Source organism: Pteropus alecto, unplaced genomic scaffold, assembly GCF_000325575.1.
Source record: "Pteropus alecto unplaced genomic scaffold, ASM32557v1 scaffold40, whole genome shotgun sequence".
Lineage (NCBI taxonomy): Eukaryota > Metazoa > Chordata > Mammalia > Chiroptera > Pteropodidae > Pteropus > Pteropus alecto.
Genome location: NW_006431919.1, coordinates 20,242,845 through 20,255,724, shown reverse-complemented (window position 1 = coordinate 20,255,724; position 12,880 = coordinate 20,242,845). Strand labels below are relative to the sequence as shown.

General features: G+C 56.9%; 1 protein-coding gene across 1 annotated transcript in view; it reads left to right on the top strand.

Moving 5' to 3' along the window:
* GRID2IP (Grid2 interacting protein) overlaps positions 1–12,880 on the top strand; it is a 28,059-nt gene that overhangs the window by 422 nt on the left and 14,757 nt on the right. Inside the window, 3 exon segments of the mRNA XM_015585173.1 lie at positions 4,127–4,190; positions 4,845–5,014; positions 12,757–12,875. Coding sequence (XP_015440659.1) covers positions 4,127–4,190; positions 4,845–5,014; positions 12,757–12,875 — 353 coding nt within the window.

Below are 12,880 nucleotides of genomic sequence, written 5' to 3'. Positions count from 1 at the left end.
CTGTGGGCGGGGCCTGGGGGGGGGGTCCGCGGGCCTGTGGGCGGGGCCTGTGGGCGGGGCAGGCTCTCCCAGGGCCTAGCGTGGGCCCGGAGCTTGAGGCTCCCGCTACCTGGAGCTGAGGCATTTTCTCTGGACAGATCGACCAGAAGTATAACGCAAACTGCAAGGCCTTGTACCTAATTTTGTAATTAGGTTCCCTTGTTTTGTGGAGGTTGCTTTTCTTTTTCATTGAGGTATACAGTTGTAAAGTGAATTAAGTGTACAGCTCAATAAATGTTATATATGATACACTCTTATAACCACCACCCTGATCAAAATACAGACTAACAGAATATAGATAATAATAGAATGTTGAATATAGAATGATTCCTTCACCCCAGAAGCTTCCTGTGCGCCCCTTTCCTTGTCTATTGACCCACCCTATCAAGAGGTCACTGCTATTCTGACTTCCATCGTTACAGATGATTTTTGCATCTGTTAACGTCATATGCATGGAATTAGGCAGTATCCACTCTTTGCTGCCGGGCTTCTTGTGCTCAACACCATGTCTGTGACGTTCATCCACCTTGTGTGTAGCAGTGGATCGTTCTTCCTAGAATTGCCTGTATTACTAACATGATGTCTCCATCCACTTGGGCTGCTCTAACAAAATGTCAGAGACGGGGTGGTTTATAAACAACAGGAACCAATTTCTCCCAGCCCTGGAGGACAGAAGTCTGAGGTCTGGGTGCCAACACGGTGGCGTGAGAGCCCTCTTCTGGGTTGCAGCCTTCTCATTGTCCTCACAGGACGGAAGGAGCTAGGGAGCTCTCTGGGGTCTTTTTCATAAGGGCGCTAATTCCCTTTACGAAGTCCCCGCCCTCAGGACCTAATCACCCCCCAAAGGCCTCACCTCCTAATACCATCGAATCGGATATGAGGTTTTCAACATATGAATTGAGGTGGGGGGGAGCCCGCAAATATTCAGACAGTAGCAGTTAGTAATGTCTAGTATAATCCCAGATGACCTTTTCTAGAACCAAAGGCCACTCCCAGACGCCATCCAATCGCTGGAGAGTCGGAAATCGGCATGGTCAGGGCCCCCAGAAGGGCAGTATGGATGTGCAGATCTGGCCAGGAAGCAGGGCCCGCGTGGTCATCAGCAGAGGGTAGACTCTGACGAGCTGCCCAGGCCAGCTGCAGTGTGTTTTCTGGCAAAGGGACATAGGAAGTGGTGGAATCTGGTTCCAGCTCACCAGTACCTCCAAATCTGAGAACAAATCCCGAAAAAAGACTGCCTCGGGAAGATCAAGGACATCTGTGGATCCCCCACTGGTTTTCAACAAGCAGCTCCCAAACTCTCGCCAGCACTCACCCTGCCCCAGTTTTTCCTCCTTGAAGAATCTGATATTTATTAGAAAATCCATTAGTGTCCCGTGATGGCGCCTCATGCTTAGATGTAGGTTGAGAGCATCTGGATAATAGCTGACACCAAAACCGCACTGTGGCACAGGCCCCAGGAGGGAGGAACTATTTTTTCTTCTTTCTTACGTAAAACATCTTTCCAGCTAGCCATGTTCTCCTTTGAATTGGGGCTGCAGCTGACTTTGATTTCAAAACCACTAAGCTCTCCGGACATGGTGGGTGCACGAGAAGGGGGTGCTTGGCGCTGCAGCCTGCCCTGCTCTCCGCAAGGGAAACTGAAGTCGGCGGGGGAACTGCTAGAAATGGTACACGAGAATGGCTGGCCACTTGTGTCTCTTTGGTTTGGTTCCATAAACATTCACCAATTGCCTACTGTATGCCAGGCCCTGTGCTTGGGGCTGGGCATAAGTAAGAGGTCAGGTCCGAGTCTCGGGCTGTCGTATCTGGTGAAGGAGACAGTCACACAGACTTGGGGTGTGCACATGCTAGGACTCAGGCACGTGCATAAATTGGCCTCTGACCGGATGTTCTTGACGCCCCTGCTTCTATGGCGTCATCACCTCTGGCAAGCCTGCCTCGATCCTCGTGTGCCACCATCTAGGGAGCAGTTGGGTACACAGTGCTGAAGTTCAGGAGCAAGTTCTGGGCTGACGGTGAAGATGCAGGAGTCACCCTGCGGGGTCCTCGGCCAGAACGCTGTCACACGTGCTGCAAGTAGGGGAGGACCGTGGCGGGTGAGGGCAGTTGTAGACAGTGCTGGGCCAGAACAACAAGAGGAGGACAGGGTTGCGGGGTGAGGGGGACTTTGTTTACTTATTTATTTATAGGTTGGGAGAGACTTGCACATTAAAATAAGCTGCAGGGAAGGTGGCAGTAGAGACGCTGAGATCCATGCTTTTAGCAGTTATCCGTTAGGGACCATGATGTGCAAGGACTGGGGAAACAGCTGTGACCAGGACAGGTGGAGAGCCTGCTCTTGTGCAGCTGACATTCCAGGGGACAAAGAGACAAAGGAAGTAGACAACTCAAAAAACAAGCTATTTGGGGTAAAGGTAACAAAGTGAAGAAATGAGCGGGGGAGACGAGAGCGTGATGGGGACAGGATGACCAGGAAAGACCCCCGAGGAGTGACTTCTGAGTGACTTTTCAGTTCTTCATCCTCTGAGAGTGGAGGGTGGAGGGGAAGGGTGGAGTATCTGTTTAGAAGTTTGGAGGTGGGCAGAAGGTGAGTGAGGTGGTACCTGACAGCCCTGCTTCTGGCTGAAGTCACACCCACATGTCCCTGAGGGATGTGCATGGCAAACTCACACACTCTCTCAGCCACCCAGTCTCCGCTTCAGGGTCAGCTCAGGATGTCAGGGCCCGGAGACATCCCAGGACCCTCGGCGAACAAGGAGGGCTCTCATGGAGTATGGACAAACAGAGGTTAGCTGCTGCATTTTAAAAAGGAACAACGCCAGACACAAAAGCCTGCACGTTATATGATTCCATTGTCTATATCCAGTCTCGACAAATCCATGGAGACAGAAAAATAGATTAGCGGTTGCCAGGGGCTGGGAATAAGGAAATGGGGAGTGACTGCTGATAGGTTTTCATTTAGGGGGATGAAAAGATTCTGGGACGAGGTAGTGGTGATGGTTACACAACAGCAAGCACTCGATGCCACTGAAATGTACACCTTAAAATGGTTACAATGGTAAATTTTCTTTTGTAAGAAGTTTTAACACAGTAAAAAAAAGAGAAAAAAGGAACAATGTTTCTCTTCCTGACTACCTGTCATATAAGCTCACTGTAGGAAAAATGGAAACCACTGAATTATAAAAAAATCCAAATCACTGTAAAACTTAGTGCATATTTCATCTGCACAAACACATGTATAATTATATATAAAAAATGTCATGCTCTGTGTTCCATTCAGTTATCTGGTTTTTTCACTTGCCTGTTTATCACTTTTGCATGTATTGTATAACAGCTTTATTGAGCTATTACTCACATGCCGTATAATTTACTCATTTCAAGTGTACAGCAATGGTTTCTAGTGTATTCACAGAATGGTATCACCATCACTGCAGTCAACTTCAGAACATTTGAATCACCCCAAAAAGCAACCTTGTACCCCTTAGCTGTCGCTCCCCATTCTATGTTTTTAAATAAAGATTAACAGCATCATTCTCACTGGCCAAAGAGTACCACGTTGCCTCAAATCTAAAACGCTGTCAATTGCAAGATGCCCCATTGTTTTATTACCTCTAAGAAAGAAAAATCCCTGCCAGTTAACCCATGACACATGCTCCCTTAGTACCTTCTTGTCACATAATTTAATCATTATTGAAAGAGGGCTTTTAGTCTTATTCGGACATATTTAGCACCAGCGATGCACAGAATTCAGTGGACGTAACAATAGGAACACCTATGACCAGATTCACGCATGCGCAGGAATGACGGTTACTCATAAGACACATGCTCACCTCAGAGATGTTAAGACGTGAAGAAAAACCCTAGCATCAACGATGTCCATATTGCAGAGTATGGAGCGAACTTGGCTACATAACATCGGGAGTCAACTCCACTAACATGTAGGAAAGGAACCTGTGTGCGGGACAGTTCACAGCATCAGTGCTGGAGACCCAAGAAAAGATCGGCGAGCACAGCTGTCCTAAAGCGTCCCTCAGGAAGCGTGTGCTAACGGCGTGCTGTGGGCCTCTGTACTGCCCTGAACAAGCTCTGCCGTCCCGCCTCCCTACGACATTCCTTTAAGGGCCAAAGCCCTGGACAAGAGCCTCCAGGTGTGAAAGCTACAGCACAACTGCCAGGGTCTTGCCTCCCACCATTTGGAGTTTCCTCCCTTCTTGGCTAAATAGCCAATAAACTACAAATATCCTCCAAATAAGTGTGCTGCACGCCCGTTTCCATCGGCCACCCAGACTCCGCTGAGATTAGCACCAGCTGGTTTGTACACAAACATGAGGAGCACAGAAGTCCAAAGAAAGCACCAAGGGAGTCCAAATGCAGGGCTAAGCATGCACTCCAGGGCTTTTTTGTGAAGCCAGAATGTTCTCAGTGAGATCTCTCAGCCAATGGTGTAGTAGAAGGGAGCATAGTATTATAATAATAGTAACTAGCAATTACGGAGTGCCTGGCACACATTTATGCTCTTGTAACGATTGCTTTGCTTCTTAAAATATTCGGTAGGAGGGCCTTCCCTGGGCTCGAGTCCTGACCTTGTGATCCTAGGCAAGTCCCTTCACCTCTACGGCCTCAGTTTCCTTAAATGTAAAAAGAAGGTCCTAGCTGGCCCATGTCATGGGGCTGCTGAGGTTTCAAATGAAGTGATTGAGTAGGGCGCTTATCCCTGGGCTCGGGCAGCGCTGCTGTGTCAGCTAAACTGAGGGAGGGATGGAGGGGCCAGTGATTCCCTGGGTCCCTTGTGACCTTCACAGGACCCTTCCGTGCAGGTGGATGAGATCTTGGGGGACCAGCTGACTGCCAAGGAGCAGGTGTTCACTGCACTGAAGCAGTTTGCAGCCGAGCAGCGGGTGGATGACCTGGTGTGGGCGCTCACCCTGGCACTGCCCCGCGAGGCCCGTGGGCCACTCCTGGACAACCTCAGGTACCTCAGCCGGTCAGCCGGGGTGGGGTGGGCAGGCAGGGTGCGTCTCACTCAGGGAGGTCTGCTCTCCCACCGTCGCCCCAGGCACTGCGGCCGCGTAGCCTGCTCCTGAGCTGGACTCCTTCAGTCCCAGAGCAAGGGTGGGCCAGTGCTCCTGGGAAGGGCAGCTCTGCCCGGTGCCAGGTCGTCACGCTAAGTGAGAAAGAAGGGGCTGCTAACCGTTGGGCGGGGACAGGCACAGAGGGCCCGATCTGAAGTCACAGCCTCCCCTGTTCTATGCCCAAACCTAGATGGTAGAAATCAACAGGATGCCAAGATACTCCTAGTTCTCTATGGAGACAGTGCAGTGGCTCAATGTCAAGTCCAGGGTTGTGCTGCGTGGGTCCCTGAGACCAGGGTCCGCTCCACCCTCTGATGATGCCGGCTGCTCAATGTCAAGTCCAGGGTTGTGCTGCGTGGGTCCTCTGTGCCACGATCTCACCAGGACCCTAGAGGAACACTCTCTGAATCCCCCCAGCACGATTATTCGTCCCGTTTCACAAAGACGGACTGGGGTTCAGAGAGGCTAAGAGGCTGGCTGGAAGCCACACAGCACAGGAGGGGCAGGCACAGGAGCGCGGACGGAGTCAGCTGTGCGCTTTCTGCTCTTCCGCTCAGCCTCAGACCCCGAAGTTTATGCTTCAGGAAAAAAAAATCTCCCGGTGGTCCCCACCTGAAGTGGCCCAAGGACTCTCCTGGGCCCCCTCCCAGCTTTTCCTGCCAGGGTGTCACTGCCCGACGCTGCCCAGCTTTGATCAGGTCCCCCTGGGCCTGCGCCGCGTTCCCTGCGGGGGTCCTGCGGGGGTCCCGCGGGGGTTTTTCCCTCTCCGCCCCGCCTCCCCCGGCTGTGACTGCTCTCCCGCCCCTGCCCTCCCCTCCCCCTTCCTGGGCGTTTCTCGCTGCCATTCACCCCGCAGCCTGCCCCTCCCTCTGGGCCTGGCCAATGTCAGGGACGGGGCTGGCCACCACCCATCCCCCCGCCCCCCCCAAGCCCTGGCGGGCGCAGCGCCTCGGCTCTGCAGCGGAGCACAGAAGGCCACCGAAAGAGGCCACCATGAGCTGCCTGGGGTGAGTTAGGGGCCCGCCCCTTGCTGGGAAAATCCGGAGAGGAAAAACAAGAAAGTTATTTCTGGAGCCGAATTTCGGATGGAGAGGCGATGGGTGGGCAGCCCCCCGCCCCCCTCCGCCAGGGCCGTGCCAGGGACGAGCGCGGCGGGCTGTCCCCTGGGAACTTGGCACACGTCTCAAGGCTGCGAGCATCCGGACTCCGCCGGAGGTCCCCTCTGTTCCCTTCGCCTCCCTTTGGTGGTGCCCGGCTTCTGTCCCCGCCGCCGCTGCCGGAACAGCCCCCACGCCTGCCTTTCCAGTCTGCAGCTGGTCCCCAAGCGACCAGCAGCGGGTCAGGAAGAGCCGGGGTGGGGGAGGCGCCCCCTTGGGCGCACGATGTGGAGCTTGGGAAGTGGGAATCCTGGACAGCTGGGGTACCCGTTCCCCGCAGCATCCTGGGGGCGCTGCTGGCGAGGACGAAACAGCAGCCTCTGTAGTCAGCGCGTGTCAAGTGCGACAGGAAAATTGGGGAGACTGCTAGAGGAGGGGTTGGCGCCCCGCTGGGCTCTCCTGGGAGTGTGGCTTCAGCTACTCTCACCCCTACCTCCCCCCAACTCCAGGCTCTGGTGGCCCAGGGGTGCAGTGATCCCCCACCCAGCACCTTTCCAACAGAGCTCAGGGGGGCGTGGAGGAGTCACGGACACAGCTGTGATTCCCAGGGCAGAGTGCTGTCGGAGACAGCCAAGGGCTACATCATCAGGGGGCAACCAGGGCGGGCTCCTCGGAGGAGGCAGCAGGTGCCAATGCTGTGGCTCAGGCAGTGACTAGTAGGGTCTGGTGGTGTGTCCTGTGGAGATGAGGAAGTTCTTCAGGGCCAGGCGTCTAGCCACAGGGGTGGACCCCTGAGCGCCAAGGTAGGGTGGTGCCACACAGGCTCATGGGTCCCCAACACTGGATGCCCAACAGCGCCCAGCTGTGAACCATCCTGCATTGGGGAAGGGGTCTTGAAGACCTATGGCTGTGGCCCTGGGACCCTCTTCCCCCACATCGAGGAAAGACAAGGTTTAAATGAGACTCTGAGCAGCAAAGGGGAGGTGAAGATATATGTGTGTGTGTGTGTGTGTGTGTGTGTGCATGTGTGCGCGCTCAGTAGAGGCTGGAACCCATCCAAATCACCCTGTGGCCTCTGAGGGGTGGTCCCAGTGGCCAAAAAGAAGGCTTGAGGAGAAAGAAGAAGCTGGGCCATTTAGCACACAGTAGCCACTGGCTCCGTGTGGCTATTTAAAATTAAATTTAATGAGTATTAAATACAATTTAAAATTCAGCCTCCCAGTCTCACTAGCCACAGTTCAAGTGCTCAGTAGCCACACGTGGCTAGTGGCGACCGTTCGCATCATTGCATCAAGTTCTTGGGCCAGTGCTGCGTGAGAGGGAGATTGGGGTCAGTGGCAGCAACACCAGCAATGGGTCTCATCTTCCTTGACAATGGCGGCTAATCCCAAGGCTCCAAGCCTAATTTGGGTCTGTCCCCAAAGGGATCCCAGTTTGATGAAGTGATAAAATGGCTTTCTAATTAGGACAAACCAGGCACTTTGGAAAGTGTGACGTGGTTAGCAGGGAACAGGAAAGCTCCATCAGCTTTAGGGTCTGCTAGTGTTTCAGGAAATAAGGGGGGGGGCAGGCGAGGGGGAAGGGGTAGCAAAGGAGGTGGTGGAGGAAGCTGGAATTTGAAATCCCCACAGACCTAGCTTGAACCCCGAGTTCACTCACTAGCTGTGCAACCTTGAACAGGCTCATTGACCTGTACCGTGTATCTATAAAATGAGACAGTAGTACCTACATGTCCCCAGTGGGGTTCTTGGAGGGAAATAACGTAAATGAACTCTGCCAGCTGCAAGCCCAAAAGAGATTAGTCGAGAATCCGGGGCGCGGGGCGAGGGAATATCTACCTGCACTTCCTTCACCCTCTTCTGCTGTAAGGACAAGTGTCAGGGACACCCTATTGAGAGACAAAGTTATTGCAAGAAGTCTATGAAACTGTGAAGCTAGACGTGCCGGGCGTGTGAATGTGCTCAGTTAGCTCAGTTTCCCCTGAGGAAGGTCTCTGTCTCCTTAGAGAGGTTTCTCAGCCACGGCCCTGTGGACGTTTTGGGCCCAGTAATCTCTGTGGTTGAACTACTCTGTACATTGTGGGATATTTAGCAGCATCCCTAGCCTCCACCCACTAGATGCCAGTAGTGTAGCCCCCTGCCAGTTGTCATTTTGTGACAACCTAAAATATTTCCGGACAGTGCCAAATGTCCCTTGGGGGGCAGAATGGCCAGCCCCCTGTTGAGAACTACTACTCTTGAGTGATCTGCCTTTGGCAGCACCGTCTCGCTGGGGTAGGCACTTCAGGGAAGGCCAGCTGTTGCCTGACCCCTGGCCACCCCATGCTGCTTTGGGTCCTCTGACCAGATGTGCCAGCTGCTGCCTCTTCCGGTGCCTTCACTGGCGCCAAGGCAGTGTGTGCACTGCTGGCTGTGTCTGGATTCGAGCGTGAGCATTTGCTCTTTGCTGGCATCTTCTCTGCCCACAGAAAGGTGGGCAGTGTTCATAGCCTTCGGGCAGGCTGGTGCTGGGGTCTGGACCATTGCAGCTTCTCCATCATGATGTAACAGCTGTGGCCCTGTGGGGGTGTCAGGGAGCTGTGCAGGGCCGAGGACAAGGCTTGGGGAGGACGCGGCTCTGGCTTCCTGCTGCTGCCAGGGAGAAATGCAGCCCCGAGGGGTCACCAGAGGGTTGTGGCCTTGCTGGGGTCAGGAACGTGGGGTGGAGGTATGTCGGGCAGTGTGGCCTGGACAGAGTATTAAAGATTGACTGTCAGGTCCACAGCGTCCTCCCTGTGGCGGACTGCAGGAGCCCACCGGAGACACCATGTAAGATTCCTCCCAATACCGAGCCAGAGGTGGAGTCCCTCAGGTTCTTGCCTCTGCAGTTCCAGCCTGTCTAGGTGGTGGCCACCTCCTGGTGAGGAGAGAGCCTTGTGCTGATGTCCCCTGCTGAGGATGGATCCAAGGAGCCCCTCCCCAAGATGCCCTGGGCTGGCTCCCCCACACCTATCAGCCCTTTGTGATCTGCAGGGAACAATGCAGCCCCCAGGGGATCTGCTCCGGCTCTGAAGTCCAGGGAGTGGCAGGCCCAGAGCCACAGGAAGAGTCCTGACCCCTTTCTGCTCTCTCTCTTCCAGTAGCTGTGCCTCCCCTCTGCTCCCTCTGGAGGAAGAACCCATCTTGGGGAGGGGGGGACTCTACTCCCCTGGGAATTGCGAGTTTGGTGGCTCCCTGCTCACTTCCACTCACTCGCCAGGTCTCATACACTCTCCTACCTCTGTTTTCGGATTCTAGACACTTGTCCCATCAGAACGCCCCTCCCTGGCCGCCCCCAGCATCACCGCTCCCCTGGTGCACCAGAACCTCTGGGTCCCTGCACCCCCTTGCATCCCCAGGCTCTCCCGTGGCTCCCCACCAGCCTCCGAGTGCAGTCTCGGGCGCTGACAGTGGCGTTCAAGGCCTCCCTCTCTAGCGTCTTTTCACTGGAGCTTTCCCCAGGGTGGGTGTGTCGGGGAGGGGGCTTCCTCCTCTTTGCCCTGACTCCTGATGAGCCCCTGAGGCCCGGGACAAAGGCCACCTCCTGCGGACAGCCTGGCCTTGCTGTACAAGGGGCAGTCGGGGCTTCCTCCCAACCGTCGGGTTCAGTCTCACTGCAGCCGGGTGCTGGGGACACGCCACTATGCGGGCATCCGAGAGATCGGAGGCGAGGTGCACGGGAGGGACTAATGGAGGGGACCAAGAGAAGGCGCCGTGACAGCTGGAGCCGCCCCAGCTCCTCGCGAGCTAGATGAAGGGTCCCCCCGGAGGGGCGGGGCAGGGCGGAGCCACCCGAAAGGGGGCGGGCGCCGGGCTGCGGGCCGGGCTGGCTCGGGAGGGGCCGCGCGCGCTGGTCCGGCAGAGGCGCGTGGAGTCGCCGCGCCCTCGTTCTGCTCGCGCCGCTCGGCCACCCGCTGACGTCGGCACCTGCCGCGCCGCCACCATCCCCGGCTCCAGATGGGGAAGGACCAGGGCTTCTCCCGGCACTTTCGGTAGCGTCCCCACCGCGCCCCCCGCCCCCGGGAAGCTTTTGCCCTGGGCAGGGGGACCCACCTCGCGCAGGCCTGAGAGGGGTGGGGCGGGGGCACTGAGGGACTTCCCTGTCCTGGGTGGGCACTCGCCGTGCCCGGCTGGGGCGCGAGGGCTGGGCAGGTTGGACATAAACTGGAAGGGTACAGGGGGGCGAGTTCCCGCGGGCAGCCTTGGGGGTCGGGATGGGGGCCAGGGACTAACGGCCAGGATGGAAAAGCCCTCTGTCCTTCCTGAGACTGGGCTTGTCAAGGGACCTGGACAGAGGGCGGAATCAGGGAATGTGGAGGAGAGAGAGGACCCCAGGGCAGCCCGGAGGGGGCGGGGTGGGGGGATCTGCAGGTGGATATAGACCTGACCCCTGCCCTCCAGGCAGAGAGAAGAGAACTGACCCCGAGTGCAGCATCATTGTGTGGCCGCACGAGAGTCCTATGACCTCAGAGGAGCCTGTTGGCATAGTGGGGACCTGGGAGTCCTTGGGCAGCCATAACCAGGCTGTCAGGGTCAGAGGGGCCGTGATGGGCCATAGTGGCCCATTAGACCCCATTGCGCATGGCTTTGCTGGAACAGTTGATTCTGAGAAGACCGGGGCTGGGCTGAGCGCTTGGGCCACACTGAGCCGCATGGAGGGCCCACACAAGCCAGGAAGGGTATCTGGCTCAGCCCCAAGGACACCAACCAGGGGAAGAGCCACCTTACCTCCCCCCACCTGTGCAGTTGGTGACTCACTCTGGTTCCCGCTTGGGGGGACGGGGTCTTTTCTAATTGCTGCTGGAGGATGGAGCTGGGATGGTCATCTGGCCCCTGCCCGGACTCGGGGTGTGAGGCTGATGCCTTCTGAAGTCCAAAGTGTGAGGTGGGCAGTTTCCGGCTCGTCATCCCTCCTTTGCCTGGGCATGAGGGATGTGGTGTGTCCAGGAGGGTGTGGGGAATTTTCAGGCCAGGCAGATGGAGGTGTCAGGCTCCAGAGACGTTGAGTGACCATCTGGGGAATGAGGCTGAGGCTCTAAAATTTTGAGAATTGCTGCAGGTGAGGAAGGATGGGCAGATCAGGCAAGGATGCTCCTGGCAGAGTTGAGCAGGTCATTCCTTCTGGCCTCCTGGTTTCCTGGGACATCTGTGAGCAGAGCTCACTGGGGGTAGGGGGACAGGCCCTGATGTGCCCTGTTTCCTGAGTGCACACCCCTTCCCTCCCTCCAGGCAGCTGTTCTGCCCACCTGGCCTTATTAGTCCTACTCACAGAAGTCTAGGGAGCTGAGTGGGGGTCACTGGGGGTGTATTTCAGGTGGTTACAAGGCCACCGCTCACCTCTCCTGCCCCCTCTCCGCCATGCCCTTGGCACTGGCTTCTGGTACAGAGAACAGAAGGGAGACCTCGCTAGCAACCAGAACTTCATGGGCTCTCAGCAGAGCCAAGGGCTAGCTGTGTAACCCTGGAAAGTTACGGAGCCTCAGAGTCCTCTGCCACAGACTGAGGAGGCCACTGGGATGGTAACTGTTGCCATCACTCAGAGATGTGGTGGGGCCACCAGTCGTGGCAGAACCCCTGTTTACTGAGTCACTGAGTTCCTCCCATGTGTTGAGCCCTAGCTTGTCACTGTGGCTCAAAGCCGAACTACAGACCCAGCCCTCAAAGAGCTTCCTGATCGCGGAGAAGATTCATGGTCACCGAGGAACCATCCTGGGGTGCGGGACCCCTGCCCCCGGGGGACCATGAGAGCTTCCCTTAATTCTCACTACTTCCACACGGCTTCTTTGAGAGCAGGACCACAGTGCCTTCGGCTTTGAAGCCCAGGGCCTGGCTGGCCCAGGTAGCAGGGACTTAGACGCAGGATTAACCCGAAGGAAGTTAGTGCTGGGCGTTGAAGGGTGAGCCACGTTTAGTTAAGGAAGCAGAGAGTGTACGGGTGGGCAGGAGCAACAGCATGGGGGAAAGTAAGCGAGGCAGGCAGGGCTGGAGGTGATGGTCCCGGCGCACTGAGTCGGCAGCTGTAGAGCCGGCCGGCCAGAGAAGCAAGCAGGAGGGCCGGCCGGCCAGGGAAGCAAGCAGGAGGGCGGGGAGTGTGATGCCCCGGGGCAGATTGTGGCTTCTTGCTTCTCCATCCCAAGTAGCCTGGAGTCAGGCTGGGAGGAGGCGGGCGGTGGGGATCCCCGGCTGAGGGTGGCCTGGCAGGTGCGGGAAGGTGAGATCAGGGAGCGGGGGAGAGGCGGGAGAAGGGGAGACAGCGGCAGGAGCACACGGTCCATGGACTGGTTTGGGGGGTCCTGAGGCCCCCCAGAGGCCAGAGTACCGGGGAAGGTAGGAGGTAGAGCGAGACCGACGCCGTGGTCCCTGAGTGGCCGGACAGGTTGGGAGCACGTGGCCGGACACCGAAGGGGAGACTGGGGCGCCCGCCACCCCGGGTAGGGCCGGGAGACCAGGAAGCGCCTGGGGGCCGCGGTTGGCCGCGATTGGGGTACGGTCTGGGGGCGCGCCCCGACTCTGCCGTCTCTCCGGCAGGATCTTCATCCCCAAGAAGCACCGGGCGCGCTTCGACGAGGTGGTGTCACAGGGTCTGCTGGGCAAGTTGTGCCGCGCCCGGCGGGCGCAGAGCGCGCAGCGGCTGCGTCGGAGCCGCAGCGAG